This window comes from Protopterus annectens, chromosome 6.part0 (genome assembly GCF_019279795.1).
Source record: "Protopterus annectens isolate FY-2018-M chromosome 6.part0, PAN1.0, whole genome shotgun sequence".
NCBI classification, from domain to species: domain Eukaryota; kingdom Metazoa; phylum Chordata; order Ceratodontiformes; family Protopteridae; genus Protopterus; species Protopterus annectens.
Genome location: NC_056737.1, coordinates 537,523,998 through 537,542,582, shown reverse-complemented (window position 1 = coordinate 537,542,582; position 18,585 = coordinate 537,523,998). Strand labels below are relative to the sequence as shown.

General features: G+C 39.1%; 1 protein-coding gene across 1 annotated transcript in view; it reads left to right on the top strand.

The window, feature by feature from the left end:
• Positions 1–18,585, top strand: part of MIPOL1 (mirror-image polydactyly 1) — a 3,346,766-nt gene that overhangs the window by 128,194 nt on the left and 3,199,987 nt on the right. Inside the window, exon 3 of the mRNA XM_044073550.1 lies at positions 18,365–18,441. Coding sequence (XP_043929485.1) covers positions 18,365–18,441 — 77 coding nt within the window. The remainder of the gene's footprint in view (positions 1–18,364; positions 18,442–18,585) is intronic.

Here is an 18,585-nt window from a genome sequence, read left to right as displayed (position 1 = left end):
CTCCTCCCCCCGTGGTGTTTGTGTCAACCTCTACTCCTCCTCCAGACCCCAAGCGTAGGGAACCTAGGCCCCAGGACACCCCATTGGGTGATCCCTCTTCTTCCGAAGCCTCCCCTAATCACTCGGAGGAGCCTCCCCAGAAGAAGAAGTGCAAGAGGAAGCACATAGACTCCACCGAGTCTGTCACTTCAGATACAGACATGGATGAATCGGTAGGGCCCCCAAGGTCTCCCTCTGAAGAGGTTTCCTTTTCGGACATCCTTGAAATGCTTAGACAGAGGAGGGACTGGACTTCCCTAGCCCCTACCGAGGATGAGTCTATATACCTGGATGCATTCTGTTCCCAACCTTCCACCTCCTGGGTATCTCCTCCTTTCGATCCACTCATGTCTGTAGTGGCTCGAAAGGCTTGGTCAGCACCAGATTCTGTGGAACCCACTCTGAGGAGACCAAATAAATTTATTACAGCCCCCCCCAGGACAAGCAATTCCTCTCCAAAGGTGTGCCCGTTGATACGATGGTGGTAGCAGCAGCCACCCAGAAAGAGTTAGCAGAGACCTCTTTATCTGTTCATCCTCCGAACAAAGAGTCTTGGATGATGGACAGATATGGAAAGCGAATGTTTGCTTCAGTGACCTTTTCAATGAGGTCCCTGAATTATCTATGCCATTTTGCACGTCTTCAAATGGATCTCCTGAAAGAGCTTGGAGATACCCTTCAAGATCCTACAGGTGAGGGAGCACCAGCTAAAGTAGCTTCTCAGCTTGCAACTCTTAATTCCATAGTTAATTCCTCCATGAGGCTGATTTCATATGCAGCCGATGGAGCGAGCAGAGCTGCAGGGACAGGTGTGGCTCTCAGGAGACATGCTTGGATGTGGCTGTGTCAGTTTGCAGAACCCTTTCGAGCATCCTTCACCAATACTCCCTTTGATGGCTCTTTTCTCTTTGGGCCTCAGGTGAAAGACACATTGACCAGGTGTGAACAGGAAGGCAAGACTCTCTCTGCCGTGGGAGTCCATTTTTCCACTCCTTCCAGACCTTATCCCAAGGGTCAGTAGAGCGGAAAGAGGTGGTTCCGAAAATCCCTGGGACCCTTGCCTGACACACGTGGTGATTTTTCCCCCAGAGGCAGAGGATGAAACAATAAAAACAGACGCCGCCCTCATGGCAGTGGGGGACCACAAAACCAGGGTGACAGAGAAACTTTCTCTGCCAAACCCTTCCAGCATCCCTGAAGGGTTGCCCGACTGCTCACCTCTGTATGCAGTCGGGGGAAGACTTTCGCTGTACCAAAAAGCCTGGCAAAATATAACAAGAGACAAATGGGTACTATCCATCGTATCCGGAGGTTACAAAATTTCCTTCCATCAATCCCCCATGGAATCGAAAAAGCCCATCCCAGATGTCTCACCCAATCTAAGGGATCAAGCAGTCACAGAAGTTTCAAGACTGCTAGAAAAAAGAGCCATTCAAGAAGTCCCCGCAGACCAACTAGGGTCCGGAACTTACTCAAGATTATTTTTAGTAGCAAAAAAGACAGGGGACTGGAGACCAATACTGGATCTCAGCAGATTGAACAAATCTGTACAAAAAGAAAAGTTCTGGATGGTGGCACTGAGTCCATTTTCTCTTTTCTGGGTCAGGACAATTGGATGTGCTCCATAGATCTTCAGGACGCGTACTACCATATCAAGATGGACAGAAGCTCCAGGAGATTTCTTCGCTTCTGGGTAGGGGCCAGTCATTACCAGTTCAGAGCTCTGCCCTTTGGTCTCACCTCAACCCCCAGGGTGTTCACCAAGTGTATGGCAGTAGTCACGGCTCACCTGAGGCGTCAAGGATTCCAGGTGTTTCCCTAATTAGAAGACTGGCTCCTGACTGCTACCACCATGCATCAACTCTTAGAGGCACGGGATTATACAATCACATCATGCACTCAACTAGGCATTACAGTAAATTTCGAAAAATCTGCCTTGTTGCCCTGTCAGTCTATTACATAGATAGGAGCAGAACTGAACACAAAAGAAATGTTTGCAAGATTACCACAGGAAAGAGTTTCCACTATTCGTCAACAAGTGTTAATTCTAATGCAGAGCAAAAGGGTTCAAGTCAGACATGTCCTCCAAGCTCTAGGCTGCATGGCAGCTGCAATTCTTCTTGTCCCATTAGTGTGTTTCCACATTAGAATCCTTCAGTGGCTTCTTTTCATGCAGTGGTCTTTCCAGGAACTACCCATGTCTCACATGATCCTGATCACAAAAACATGCAAAAGGCACCTTTCTTGGTGGATGGTCTCCCCACTAGTAATTCAGGGCAGACCCTTCGTACAGCCCCCTCTGGTAGCCACAGTGACCACAGATGCCTCCCTGATATGGTGGGGGGGGGGCATTATCTTGGCAGGACAGTCCAAGGCACTTGGCAACCTCACAAGTACCATCTGCATATCAGTGTCCTAGAAATGAGAGCGGTTCTCCTAGCATTGCAAGTCATTCAAGACTCTCTTCCTTCTGGGACCATTGCAGTCCAAACGGACAACATATCAGTGGTGTGGTACATCAACAAACAGGGCGGGACCAGGTCTTACCCCCTGTGTCGAGAAGCACTCAGACTGTGGCAATGGGCGATTTCCTCCCAATGTTTTCTGATGGCAATGCACATCCCTGGGAAATCCAACATTATAGCGGACAGGCTCAGTAGAGCTATCTTTATGCCTCACGAGTGGTCTCTGAATCAGGAAGTTGCGGATCATATCTTCTGCAAATGGGGATAGCCTTGCTGCAACCTATTTGCCACTCCTCTCAACAACAAATGCAGCAGCTACTTCTCCCTTCTTCCTCTTCCAGGTCATATACCCAGAGATGCTGTAGTCCACGATTGGCCTCAGGGACTCCTTTACGCTTCTCCCCCCCTTTCCCCTTATTCCAAGACTCAAACAGAAAGCAAAATCATTGGGTTGCAAAATGATCCTCATTGCCCCATACTGGCCTCGACAAATATGGTTCCCATTCCTACACCTCCACCTTCTGTATCAGCTGTGGATTCTGGACCCGGTTCCAGATCTTCTGATTCACCAGTCCCTTCAAACTCTCCAGCTCACAGCTTGGTTACTCCACTTCCAATCTTAGCCAGGCTTTCCAGTATCTCCCCAGCAGTCTGTGATATTATTGTTTCCTCACATAAGTCTACTACGAGGAAAACGTATGCTAGTAAATGGAAACGGTTTTCTTACTGGGCAGAATCTAGGAATTTGGATCCTTTCTCAGCCCCAATCCATGAAATCATTGAATTTCTAACACAGCTTTTTCAGTCTGGTGTGGCTTCCACCACCATTAGAGTACAACTAGCTGCCATTTCTAATTTTCATATCGGTATGTTTAATTCCAGCATAATGTCTCATAAGCTCTGCAAAGTCTTTATGAAAGGAACTTCTCTTCTTAGACTCCCAGTTAGAGATCCTCCCCCTCCTTGGGATCTCCATTTAGTTTTAGCCTCCTTAATTTTGCCTCCCTTTGAACCGGCAGCATCATGCTCTTTAAAATTTCTTTCTTGGAAGACACTTTTTCTGGTTGCTATCACTTCAGCTAGATGTATCTCAGAACTTCAAGCACTATGCGTTTGTCCTCCTTATCTGGTGTTTCACAGGGACAGAGTTTCCCTGAGGATCAATCCATCCTTTAATCCTAAAGTCTGCTCAGAGAACAATTTAAATCAATCCATAGATCTCCCAGTTTTCTTTCCTAATCACAGCAAAAAGGCAGAATACAAGCTCCACCAATTGGATGTACACAGACAATTGTGTTTTTACCTCCATAGAACTAAGGAACTAAGAAAATCAGACCAGTTATTTCTTTCTTTTGCTTTCAACAAACTAGGCCTTCCAGTTTCCAAAGTGACCTTATCCAGATGGTTATCTGATACTATTGCCTTTATTTATCAGTTACGAAATAAAGAGCTACCAGCTAAACCAAAAGGTCATTCCACTAGAGCACTAGCCACCTCTGTAGCTTTTCAGTCTAGGTTGCCCATAGACTCAGTCTGTGCAGCTGCCACTTGGGCAAACCCCCCACACTTTTACCTCTCATTACAAGGTAGATATGGTCTCCCGGTGTAGAGCTTCCTTTGAATCTGCTGTTCTGAAGAGTTTGTTCCAATGACCCACCCAGGTTTTTAGCTGCTAGGGACACTGTCCCAAACAGCATGAATGAAGGTGAGATAGACAACTTAACATAAAGAAGCTATGTACCTACCATAACGTTCCATGTTAGTTGTCTTCATCTTGCCTTCCTTCTTGTGTCCCTCCCTCCTTCCCCCTTCCTAGAGGATTGTGAGGAGTTCCCTTTTGTTTTCACTGGCTGAGCATCTTTTATTACTTCACATACCAGATAAATCTATAACTTTTTCCTTGATTAGGTGTATTGAACATCCAGTTTTAGTAACTGGTTACTCTGTTAATGTCTAGTGTGCGCTATCACAAACGGGATCTGGGTAGCTGTCGCTGGGCATTGTGGGATAAGGGGTAGCCTCGAGCCAGTAAATAGCTCTCGAGCTATAGAAGATGGCCGAGTCGGAGCCGAGGATCAGCTCCGAACTCAAACAGCAAGAAGGAAGGCGAGATGAAGACAACTAACATGGAACGTTATGGTAGGTACATAACTTCTTTTATCATTATTTTGTTCACTGTATTTTTTAACCACTTTTGCTGTACTTGTCAATATAAATGTGTGCAAATGTAGTTGAGCAGTACAATAGTTTGTGAGTGCAGGTAGCATTAACTGTATTAAAAATGAAAGAATGTGTATGGAGCAATGTTAAATTTGTGGACAGAATCCCTGTATGTGTTGTGATTAACATGATATTTGATTGCCCTCAAGTTTTTTTTTTTAATGAGGCTTGAATAATTGCCTACTTTGCTGCATTAGAGATTGTCAAAGCTTCTCCATCTTACAATAAGGTTTGGCAAAAGTTTGTGTTTATTTATTTGTTAATTAATCGGATGAATGGGCTAATCAGTGACCCTTTCGGCTACAACCCAGGCCAGAAGATAGACACAAATATACAAAAGCAATGTCTTTCGGCTTTTCCTGGTTGGGGTCGCCACAGAGCATCACTGGTCTGCAGATTGATTGGCAATTATGTTTTTATGGTGTCCAGTTGCCAGCCCGATGCCCAGCCTTCACAGAAGGCAGACACATACACATACACACACGCACCTACCTGCATGTCTTTACAACTCACTCGACCACAGAGGGGCCATGCAGACTCCGCACAGAAGGCGCTCCAGCTGAGAAACAAACCAGGGAACCTCTTGCTGTGAGGCAACAACAATAGCTACTGCACCACCGTTGTCACACATAGCTACAAATATACAGAAATTTGTAAATAAAGTGCGTAAAACGAAGCAGAAATATATCTTATGAACTCTTGTATAAAGAAATCATAGGAGTTATCTACATGGTAGATGAACTTGGTCACTTGGACAAATAAAGGACAAAGCAGTATGTAAATGTATATACAGAGAAATCTTAAACATTACATAGTTCATGTTTAGCTGAGTCTGAGTGTATATAAAGTATGTATAAGATATATTGTCAATGTTTTAATAAGTGAACATTATTAGGTCTTACTTTGACCTTATCCAGAATCTCTGAAGCAAGTACATTTAAACTGTTCCTCCTAATGTTGCTTCAGTTTGTTCTTAAACAATTTCAGTGTTTGCTGAGAAGTGATGTTGTTAGGGAGACTGTGAATTTACCATCCTTCATTTAACTAGATTTCTATGTCCTGCACATTTTATTAGCAAGGTAATGATTCTGCACATTCACAGAGACCCCATGACTGATAAATATGTAGATAGTTTAAAAATAGTTAAAGAATGATAGGATTTGTCTGACTGATGTTGTAGAGGCAAGATGTCAATTTGCACCGCAGATGACCTGAGTTCAGGAATTGTCTTTAGAAAACATCTTCCTCTGTAGTAGACTTTGACTGCCATGAGGATGATAGCTCCCAGCTCTGTGCATGCAACACTCAGATTAATCTTAAGATCCCCAGGGTTACAAGTAAGTTACTCCCAAAGGAGTTGGAGGCCCACCTGTTGAAGGGTCATGCAAATGGTACTGGGACAGAGTGTTTGGGAGATCAGAGGGATTGTGTGGATTGGCATGGAAGCCAGGAGAACAGCTGGAGGGGATGTTTGGGGCTGGAAACGGAGAAGTGTACAAATATATATATATGATTTCAATTTTAATGTAATGACTTCATTTAGCTTTAGCATTTTAAGTTCTCTTACCCTTAACCTGCAGGATACCCATTCCTTCCTGAGACATAATGCAAAATATAAATTTTCTAGATGCTGACCAAGCATTTTCTTATTCTATGAAGGCATTTACTTTTATTAGGCAGTTAAACATTTCGGCACTGAAAATGCTTATTGTCTGTAATATGTAGATGTAATCCTCCCTCCTTGGGATCTCCATTTAGTTTTAGCCTCCTTAATTTTGCCTCCCTTTGAACCGGCAGCATCATGCTCTTTAAAATTTCTTTCTTGGAAGACACTTTTTCTGGTTGCTATCACTTCAGCTAGATGTATCTCAGAACTTCAAGCACTATGCGTTTGTCCTCCTTATCTGGTGTTTCACAGGGACAGAGTTTCCCTGAGGATCAATCCATCCTTTAATCCTAAAGTCTGCTCAGAGAACAATTTAAATCAATCCATAGATCTCCCAGTTTTCTTTCCTAATCACAGCAAAAAGGCAGAATACAAGCTCCACCAATTGGATGTACACAGACAATTGTGTTTTTACCTCCATAGAACTAAGGAACTAAGAAAATCAGACCAGTTATTTCTTTCTTTTGCTTTCAACAAACTAGGCCTTCCAGTTTCCCAAGTGACCTTATCCAGATGGTTATCTGATACTATTGCCTTTATTTATCAGTTACGAAGAGCTACCAGCTAAACCAAAAGGTCATTCCACTAGAGCACTAGCCACCTCTGTAGCTTTTCAGTCTAGGTTGCCCATAGACTCAGTCTGTGCAGCTGCCACTTGGGCAAACCCCCCACACTTTTACCTCTCATTACAAGGTAGATATGGTCTCCCGGTGTAGAGCTTCCTTTGAATCTGCTGTTCTGAAGAGTTTGTTCCAATGACCCACCCAGGTTTTTAGCTGCTAGGAACGCTGTCCCAAACAGCATGAATGAAGGCGAGATAGACACCTTAACATAAAGAAGCTATGTACCTGCCATAACGTTCCATGTTAGTTGTCTTCATCTTGCCTTCCTTCTTGTGTCCCTCCCTCCTTCCCCCTTCCTAGAGTATTGTGAGGAGTTCCCTTTTGTTTTCACTGGCTGAGCATCTTTTATTACTTCACATACCAGATAAATCTATAACTTTTTCCTTGATTAGGTGTATTGAACATCCAGTTTTAGTAACTGGTTACTCTGTTAATGTCTAGTGTGCGCGATCACAAACGGGATCTGGGTAGCTGTCGCTGGGCATTGTGGGATAAGGAGTAGCCTCGAGCCAGTAAATAGCTCTCGAGCTATAGAAGATGGCCGAGTCGGAGCCGAGGATCAGCTCCGAACTCAAACAGCAAGATGGAAGGCGAGATGAAGACAACTAACATGGAACGTTATGGTAGGTACATAACTTCTTTTATCATTATTTTGTCTATCGTATTTTAACCACTTTTGCTGTACTCTGGTTGAATATAAATGTGCAAAATGTAGTTGAGCAGTACAAATAGTTTGTGAGTGGAAGTATCAATCAAATATGTCGAAGAATGTGTATGGAGCAACAAGAACTGTGAGAATCCTGTGATTAACATGATTGCCTCAAGTTTTTAATGATATTTGAATAATTGCCTCACTTATTATATTAGAGATTAATAAAGCCCATCTATAAATAAGGTTTGCAAAAGTTTAGAAGTTTTATTTATTTGTTAATTAATCGGATGAATGGCTAATCAGCGACCCTTTCACAAACCCAGCCAGAAGAGGTATTACAAAATATACAAAAGCAATGTCTGCTTTTCCTGGTTGGGGTCGCACAGAGCACTGCCTGGTCTGCAGACTTTATCACAAATCATAGTTTTTATGAAATTGTTACAGCCCGATGTCTCAGCCGTGAAGGCAGACACATATTATTATACACACACGCACCTACCTGCATGTCTTCACAACCCCACCACCTGCACAGAGGGAAACATGCAGACCTGCACAGAAAGTGCCCAGCTGAGAAACAAACCAGGGAACCTGCTGTGAGGCAACAACAATAGCTACTGCACCACCGCTTGTCACACATAGCCACAAATATACAGAAATTTGTAAATAAAAGGCGAAACTAAGCAGAAATATATCTCATGAACTCAGCAAGAAATAGGAGTTACCATATGGTAGATGAACTTGGTCACTTGGACAAATAAAGGACAAAGCTAGTATGTAAATGTATATAATAGAGAAATCTTAAACATTACATAGTTCATAAATAGCTGAGTCTGATACAGGAAAGTATGTATAAGATATATTGTCAATGTTTTAATAAGTGAACATTATTAGGTCTTACTTGACTATCCAGAATCTCTGAAGGGTACATTTAAAACTGTTCTAATGTTGCTTCAGTCGGTTCTTAAACAATTTCAGTGTTTGCTGAGAAGTGATGTTGTTAGGGAGATCAATTTACCATCCTTCATTTAACTAGATTTCTATGTCCTGCACATTTTATTACAAGCAAACATCTCCACATACAGAGACCCTAAGACTGATAAAATATGTAGATAGTTTAAAATAGTTAAAGAATGATAGGATTTGTCTGGACTGATAGAGGTAAGATGTCAATTTGAAAAATTTTAGATGACCTGAGTTCAGAATTGTCTTTAGGAAACACTTCCTCTGTAGTAGACTTTGATCAAGCAAGGAGGATGAGGCCCTAGCTCTGTGCATGCAACACTAGATTAATCTTAAGATCCCAGGGTTAAGGGGTGTTACTCCCTGTGCTGAGTTGGAGGCCCACCTGTTGAAGGGTCATGCAAATGGTACTGGGACAGAGGTTTGGGGAGATCAGAGGATTGTGTGTGGATTGGCATGGAAATAGGACAGCTGAGGATGTTTGGGGCTGGAAACGGGAGAAGGTACAAATATATATGATTTCAATTTAATGTAATGACTTCATTAGCTTTTAGCATTTTAAGTTTTACCTCAACTCCGCAGGATACCCATTCCTTCCTGAGACATAAATGCAAAAATATAAATTTCTAGATCCTGACCATCCATTTTCTTTTTCGATGAACGCATTTACTTATTAGGCAGTTAAACATTTCGCACTGAAAATGCTTATTGTCTGTAATATGGACTCTAAAGCAACTTATGTAAATGTCTTCATTGGTGATCTGGTGTCTTAAAATGGTGAAATCAAACAGGTGGTTGCAGGGTAAAACATTCAGAAAGTTGATTGTAAACAAGACATACAACAGAGCTAGGTGTAACATGTATCTAAAATAGCAGAAGAATTGTGTGTGGGGGATATGTGGAAGTTCCAAAGCTGAAGTCTGTTCATGGTTTTTTCAATTAATAATTTTGTAGTTAATATAGTACAGATGTTTTCCACAATCATTTCGATTATTTATTTACATTTTCTTTCAGTTCAAAAAGTCATGGAGCAAAATTCAGATCTGCTTGAACAAACAAGCTCAGCAGCATATAATATGGAGAGTTGGTCAAAAGGTAAGTACTGTAAAGGCACAAATGTTGGTATTGATTATTTTGCCAAGGAAAGATAATGACTGGGTAGTATGTATTCTGCTAAAGTTATTAAGCTGCAGAATATTTTATCTGTAACCACATGTAACCACAAGGGAACTAGATTAAAAATGAAGTGCTTCCAGTCACTCTTGACATGAAAACACTTCCTTCGTGAATCAGATTTGTAAATTGGCTGGTGTGTTTGAGCATGAATCCAAATTTGTTTAGGCCTTCAATAGATGAAGGCTATCTTTGAGATATTTTCACTTAAGTGGATTACGTCATAATGAACTATGTTTATTTCATTTTGTCAAGATGTTACTTGACTTGATGATTCAGTCAAAGGGCCAGAGCACCATTTATTTTCCTGAGATCCTGAGCATATTTTAACAATCCTACCTTGGTTTGTGATTTACTTTGGAGCTAGATGAGAAGTTTTATTTGTATTTATATTTTACTTGTTATCACTGTTTTCTACTGTTTTGTAGGTAGGAAGGGCTGGCTGAGCAAGATTTACTTTGATTCGTATTTTGTTTTACCTTTAATTTCACTGTTACGTTAGAAAGGGTAGTCTTAGATAGTCAAGGGCAGCCACCCAAGGCCCAGACAGCCGTAAATCACTTAGAATGTAGAGAGGAAAATCCTACATATCTAAACAACAATGATACCTTGGTTTGTGATTTAGATCGATCTGTACTGTTAAAAAAGAAGTGAGAATGTGAGCTTATAGTGACATAAAGGAATTACAATCTTTTGTCTGGCTTCTAGAACTTGTATTGACAGAACAACTTTTATTGCACTTTGTATATTGCTCCGTGATTTTGTCATATGTTGATTTGTTCTCTTTGAATTTGGGCTTATTGAATTTGATAATTTTTCTTTTACAATATTTCTTATTCATTTGAAGTTGAACGTGAATTCCTTTAAATGTGTATGCACGAACGTATTTGCTAATGCACAAATATCTTGTAATAATGTAATAAATGCTTTTGTATTATTTACAGGTAACAGCTGAGACACTGTGAGCTGTGTTCCTAGTGTCAGAGGTTGATGATTTGCTTAGCATTGTTAGAAATAAATTTAGACTTGATGATGATTGCACTTGTGCAATTGGCATGGCTTGAGAATTGCCTATATTAATGACTGGACTGGTGAAATAAATAATCTCAGGCAAAGAACAAATAGAATAGATTTAGGAAACATTTTTAATTATTGTCTGCAAAGATCATTCAGCCCCTATGAAACAAAGATGATGCCTTGACAACTTTGGAATTTATTGCAAGCATCCAGCAATCTGATGATCCAGTTTATTCAGAAGGAAACAAAAAAGAAAGGTAAGCATTTCACAATATATAACAAGGAAGAAAAATAAACTGATTAATGACTGTAAAGGAGAGAATGTTTACTACAAAAGGCACTGCTTTGTTACAAGACACAAGTTAGAAAATTATAATATTTTTTATCTGAAAACCTTCAGTCTACAGAAAAAGGCATAGTTTTCCAAAAGTACAGAAAAAGAGACAGGTGAAAAGGAGGAAATCAAAATTGAATGTGGAAGGACTGAAGAACATTACTGTAAGAAAAGAAGAGAAAGGCATATGCTGACTACATGGCTCAAGCTGTGGATTTACAGTACCAGCTAGATGAGAATTTGGAAGAGTACAATGGAAAACAGTGGAATTAATAAGATTAACAGATGAAGTTCTATCCTTCAAGTCAATTGATAGAGCAGATATTACTGTATTAAAAGCTGCAGATTTTTCATAGGAGCTGGCAAGCAAAGTTACCTTTGTAATTGATGATTCGGCTATTAGAGGAACTGATACTATATTTGCAGAAAAGATAATGAACATCAAATAATGTTGGCATGCCAGGAGAAAAATAAAGACTTGAGACAAGCTTTTGGAATGCCTAATGTAAAGAAGTATATCCGTTTTGGTCCATGTCAAAGGGTGCCAAGCTATCCGTATATCTCTCTGACTGTTAGTAAGGAAACTGACAGCCCCTTTTAGATAGTATATATTGGTGGATTAGGATGGTCACAAATCACCTGTAGAAAAGATAGTCATGTTACTGTGAATGAAAATATTTTTAAATACCTACATGAAAAATGTCCTGTTTAAAAAAAATGGAAATGTAGACATCCAAGTCTAGTTTTACACACATGATCAGACAGATGGCGGTATTTGTCAAGAAGACTAGAAGAGAATTTTTGCACCAGATATTTTGTAAATGTTTGATAAAACAGTAGGCAGGAATTCGCTGTTGAAAATTAAACATTTCACAGATAGCAAACATTTGTTGCATCTCTGGTGGTTGTTAATGTTGTATATTAATAATGTTTTTTTATTCAAAATTTACTGTGTTCCCACAAGATTGATGTTATTGTTTCAGAAACATGGTTAAAGAACAATGACTGGAAAACCAGTTCTGTCACGGTGATAAATGGTGCTTTACTGTCACAGATTTTCAACAAAAATCAGGGGTGGAGTGCTATGATAGGGATTAAAGATAGTTAAGGACCCGTAATTATTATGTTCACGATAACTTTAATACTGTACACTGTGTAACTGTGACAAAGACAACGCGGAATATATAACAATTGTTGGATTACAGACCACCAAAGTCAAATGCAGATGACCTAGAGGAATCTATACATTTTTCAAAATGTAAACATTGGTATGCAGAAGAATAATAGCTGGGACTTTATTGCCACTATAAACAGGCTGGAATATTGATTAAGGAAATTATCTATTAATGTATATTCAGTAATAGCAATTGCTTTTAGATTGTAAAAAATCTAACTAGGGATGGTACATACTAGACATTGTTTGTGTCCCTAAAGAAATACTGTTACTTCAAGTCAAGTTTTACCACCGTTGATGGTGCAGTGGTCATGGGGTTATAAAGGTTAATTTATTGCTAGATAATTCTGCCAAACTGAAATCTAAAACCGGATGCATGAAGGTTAATTACAGATTATGTGGAGCAAAACAGTCACTATGTAAAACTAACTGGCGAGGTGTTCAGGAAAAAGTGCAGATGGAATGTAAGATTTGAAAGAGGAACTATGAAAAATAAAAAAAAGGTTTAACATCAGGATCTAGGCATACATCAGAGGAGATATAGTCTAAGAAGAACAAGATTTTATTAAGGTGAGAGACAAAACAACAAAATGAAGAGAGGATAGACTACAACTTGAAAACTGAAATAAACAGGCTGACAAACAGATTAAGCAAAGTGTGAGATAAGAACATTTTGAAGAAAAATTTATATAAAGTATATTGAGCATAATAGAAACTTTTATAGATGCACAAATTGATAGTGTGTGCAAAATTCTAAAATTTATTCTCAGACACAACAGATTATAGATATATTTACAAAATCTTATGCAACACAGTTTTTCTCACAAAAGGTGATAAGTTGGTTCTAGTAACATCCAGGTAACCTAGATACTGGAAATCAAATTTGATTATATTGAAAAAGAACTGTGCATACTAGAGCCAAACAAAACCACAGGAGAAGACGAATTAGTAACAATGACCTGAGAACACTTTTAGCAAGAACCTATGATACCATTATATCTATTATTCAATAGGTTATATTATGGAATCAAGATTGAGACAGTGATTATTAAACCTGTCTTAAGGGAGAGGACAAACCCAGAGTCAGTAGACCCTTAAGTCTACTTTCATGTTGTGGAAAATAACGGAGAAGGTAATATTGGATCAGATCTGGATAGGTTGGGGACTTGGAAACCTATATCCGATGTATGTGTTGAAAATAGATCTATTGCCACCTGTACATTATGTTCTATAACAATATAATAACTAGAATGAAAATTGTGCTGTGATGTTAATTATATAGATTTAACTTAGCATTTATCAGCAATTCTACTGGTTTGGCAAAAAATTCGGCATTTCCACAAAGATCAGTACTATTTGATAACAGGGCAATAGATTTACTGGCATTGTGTGATAAAGCATTATTCTCATTGGTAGAGTCTTTAAGCCCGCAAGTTGGGTTTACCTGGACGCCAAGATAAAACTAGATCGGCGAATTTTCCGCCATAAGTATGACTATAGCAGAATGTTTAAATTACATAGATCAATATCTTGACAACTTAAGAAAAATAAGATTAAAAAGATTGACAGGGATGTAAAGGCATACAATGAGGGTACTGCTTATCCTCCTCCAATTAATAAGCCCAGGTTTGAAAGGTTCAGTGAGTCCAGTTCAAGCCCAATAACAATATTACCTGCCACCATCCCCAACAATCATGACAACAACCAGCTATTTTTGACAACTGCTCCACTGTTAATGATGACTCTCACAGACGCAGGCCTACAGGACGCATTTTAGAAGAACTGAAAGGGTACAAGACAATCATGGTTCCAGCTACTACAATTTGAGATCTAACAACCCAAATTTTAGAGCCAGACTAAAACAACCACCAACCAGATTGAATCTGACTGGCAAATGGAATTCGAAACAGTATAGGAACCAGTTCCTTTCTTGGTATAATGATGTTTCAGTTCCTAAAAGTTGTCATTGCTTCTTCTGTTCACCCGGGACACAACCTTTCTGACAGTTTTGTTGATGATTCCTATGTCTGGGCACAAATTACAATGAGGAAATAAATGTAGAGTCTCCTGATTTAATTAATATTGACTAATATTACGGTGACTTTAAGGTATATAATTACTCTTCAGTAACCATAACACAAGATCAAGTAGAGCTCTTTTCAAAGGGTTGCACTTATGTTCCCGCACAAAGGTTAGACTTAGTTAAAACTATAATCAACATCGAACTTTTCACTAGGAAACTCAACTTTAATTTAATGATGGGTGATAACATAGTTTCAAATAACAACCCTTTCAGAATCCCTAGTGTCTTTAATCCACCACTGCACCCACTGTTAAACTTTTTTGAGCAGTTATGTGAATTCGACATCCGCCAGAAATTTAAGTTAGGGTACAATTTCCCTACATTTGGCAACAACTCTAAAGCTGAAAAGGACTGCATAGGCACTATCAAATTGCATAACATTCGGATTTGTAAACCAGACAAGGGTGGGAGCCTAGCTATTTTTGATAGTGACAACTATAATGCAAGAATGTTACACTTATTGGACAGTCCATCTTACCTTCTTAGTTCAAGATCGGAGACTAATGGTGCTTATAACACTATTAAGAATAGCATTGAGGAAATGTTTATTGAAGGTAGAATAGACCAGAGCATCTTCAATTTCATGTGTACATCTTTTCCTAGGTTTCCCCACTTGTTTGGAATACCTAAATTACACAAAGATATTGGTAACCCCCCCATGCGCCCACTTCTGGATGGTAGGGGTTCACCTACGTATCCATGTGCAAAAGTCGTGGACGCTGCATTACAGAAGTACTTAGCTAAGATTAACCACATATGTAAGGATTCTTGGGCTTTTCTTGATAAAATTAACCATCTAGAATTTAGCACTAATTACAATTTCCTTACTGTGGATGTCAAAGATCTGTATACATGCATTCCACATGATACAGCTTTGGAATGGGTTAATCAATTTTTGAGAATTAACGGTGCTGAAAATGCAGAGATGTCACTAGTGAATGAATTACTGGTGTTGATCCTTGATAATAACTACTTCATGTTTGCAGATAATTTTTACCTGCAACAAGTTGGGGTTGCAATGGGCTCCCCATGTGGGGCAAGTGTGGCCAATTCAGTTATGGCCAACTGGGAACATCTACATGTCTTTAATAATTGTGAATTCAAGGATAAATTCATTTTTTATACTCGTTACCTAGACAATATTTTTATATTGTTAGATGGTGACAGCACAATTAGTGACAACGTGGATTATTTTGACACCACTACAAATTTTTTACAGTTTTCTTTCACATTTAACACCATGACTATAGCCTACTTGGACATCCAGCTGAAAAAGGATTCGAGTCTCCAAAATAAAAGGAAAAAACTTAAATTCTCTTATCGTCCAGTTGAATATAACCAAGTTCTTAGCTTGCCAAGCTGAAGTTTTAAAGCAGGAATTATTTCACATGCACCAGTTTAAATATGCAAGGACAGGAAATCACTGAATGTGGCTACCCCCACACCTGTAATTACTAGCAAATAACAAAATTCAGCCAACACTAGCTTTTAGTTCAAGTTACTGAAGAGCAGAATAACCAGTTAAAAATTCCTTCAACACTCCTTCATACACAGTTTAAATCAATTTAAATACTGTATTTTTTAAAAGAAAAAGTGCATAAAAAGGTACTTAAATTCTCTTATACGTCCAGTTGAATATAACCAAGTTCTTAGCTTGCCAAGCTGAAGTTTTAAAGCCATCCAGTTTTAGTAACTATTAATGTCTAGTGTGCGCGATCACAAACGGGATCTGGGTAGCTGTCGCTGGGCATTGTGGGATAAGGAGTAGCCTCGAGCCAGTAAATAGCTCTCGAGCTATAGAAGATGGCCGAGTCGGATCAGCTCCGAACTCAAACAGCAAGATGGAAGGCGAGATGAAGACAACTAACATGGAACGTTATGGTAGGTACATAACTTCTTTTCTCATTATTTTGTTCACTGTATTTTTTAACCACTTTTGCTGTACTTGTCAATATAAATGTGTGCAAATGTAGTTGAGCAGTACAATAGTTTGTGAGTGCAGGTAGCATTAACTGTATTAAAAATGAAAGAATGTGTATGGAGCAATGTTAAATTTGTGGACAGAATCCCTGTATGTGTTGTGATTAACATAATATTTGATTGCCCTCAAGTTTTTATTTTAATGAGGCTTGAATAATTGCCTACTTTGCTGCATTAGAGATTGTCAAAGCTTCTCCATCTTACAATAAGGTTTGGCAAAAGTTTGTGTTTATTTATTTGTTAATTAATCGGATGAATGGGCTAATCAGTGACCCTTTCAGCTACAACCCAGGCCAGAAGATAGACACAAATATACAAAAGCAATGTCTTTCGGCTTTTCCTGGTTGGGGTCGCCACAGAGCATCACTGGTCTGCAGATTGATTGGCAATTATGTTTTTATGGTGTCCAGTTGCCAGCCCGATGCCCAGCCTTCACAGAAGGCAGACACATACACACACGCACCTACCTGCATGTCTTTACAACTCACTCGACCACAGAGGGGCCATGCAGACTCCGCACAGAAGGCGCTCCAGCTGAGAAACGAACCAGGGAACCTCTTGCTGTGAGGCAACAACAATAGCTACTGCACCACCGTTGTCACACATAGCTACAAATATACAGAAATTTGTAAATAAAGTGCGTAAAACGAAGCAGAAATATATCTTATGAACTCTTGTATAAAGAAATCATAGGAGTTATCTACATGGTAGATGAACTTGGTCACTTGGACAAATAAAGGACAAAGCAGTATGTAAATGTATATACAGATAAATCTTAAACATTACATAGTTCATGTTTAGCTGAGTCTGAGTGTATATAAAGTATGTATAAGATATATTGTCTATGTTTTAATAAGTGAACATTATTAGGTCTTACTTTGACCTTATCCAGAATCTCTGAAGCAAGTACATTTAAACTGTTCCTCCTAATGTTGCTTCAGTTTGTTCTTAAACAATTTCAATGTTTGCTGAGAAGTGATGTTGTTAGGGAGACTGTGAATTTACCATCCTTCATTTAACTAGATTTCTATGTCCTGCACATTTTATTAGCAAGGTAATGATTCTGCACATTCACAGAGACCCCATGACTGATAAATATGTAGATAGTTTAAAAATAGTTAAAGAATGATAGGATTTGTCTGACTGATGTTGTAGAGGCAAGATGTCAATTTGCACCGCAGATGACCTGAGTTCAGGAATTGTCTTTAGAAAACATCTTCCTCTGTAGTAGACTTTGACTGCCATGAGGATGATAGCTCCCAGCTCTGTGCATGCAACACTCAGATGAATCTTAAGATCCCCAGGGCTACAAGTAAGTTACTCCTAAAGGAGTTGGAGGCCCACCTGTTGAAGGGTCATGCAAATGGTACTGGGAGACAGAGTGTTTGGGAGATCAGAGGGATTGTGTGGATTGGCATGGAAGCCAGGAGAACAGCTGGAGGGGATGTTTGGGGCTGGAAACGGAGAAGTGTACAAAAATATATATATGATTTCAATTTTAATGTAATGACTTCATTTAGCTTTAGCATTTTAAGTTCTCTTACCCTTAACCTGCAGGATACCCATTCCTTCCTGAGACATAATGCAAAATATAAATTTTCTAGATGCTGACCAAGCATTTTCTTATTCTATGAAGGCATTTACTTTTATTAGGCATTTAAACATTTCGGCACTGAAAATGCTTATTGTCTGTAATATGTAGACTCTGAAGCAACTTATGTAAAATGTCTTCATTGGTGATCTGGTGTCTTAAATGTAGAACTTCAAACAGGTAGTTGCAGGGTAAAACATTTTGAAAGTTGATTGTAAACATGACATTCAACAGAGCTTGGTGTAACATGTTTCTAAAATAGCACAAGAATTGAAGTTCCAAAGCTGAAGTCTGTTCGTTGTTTTTTTCAATTAATAATTTTGTAGTTAATATAGTACAGATGTTTTCCACAATCATTTCTGATTATTTATTTACATTTTCTTTCAGTTCAAAAGTCATGGAGCAAAATTCAGATCTGCTTGAACAAACAAGCTCAGCAGCATATATGGAGAGCTGGTCAAAAGGTAAGTACTGTAAAGGCATAAATGCTTTGCATTGATTATTTTGCCAAGGAAAGATAATGACTGGGTAGTATGTATTCCTGCTGGTAAAGTTATTAAGCTGCAGAATATTTTATCTGTAACCACATGTAACCACAAGGGAACTAG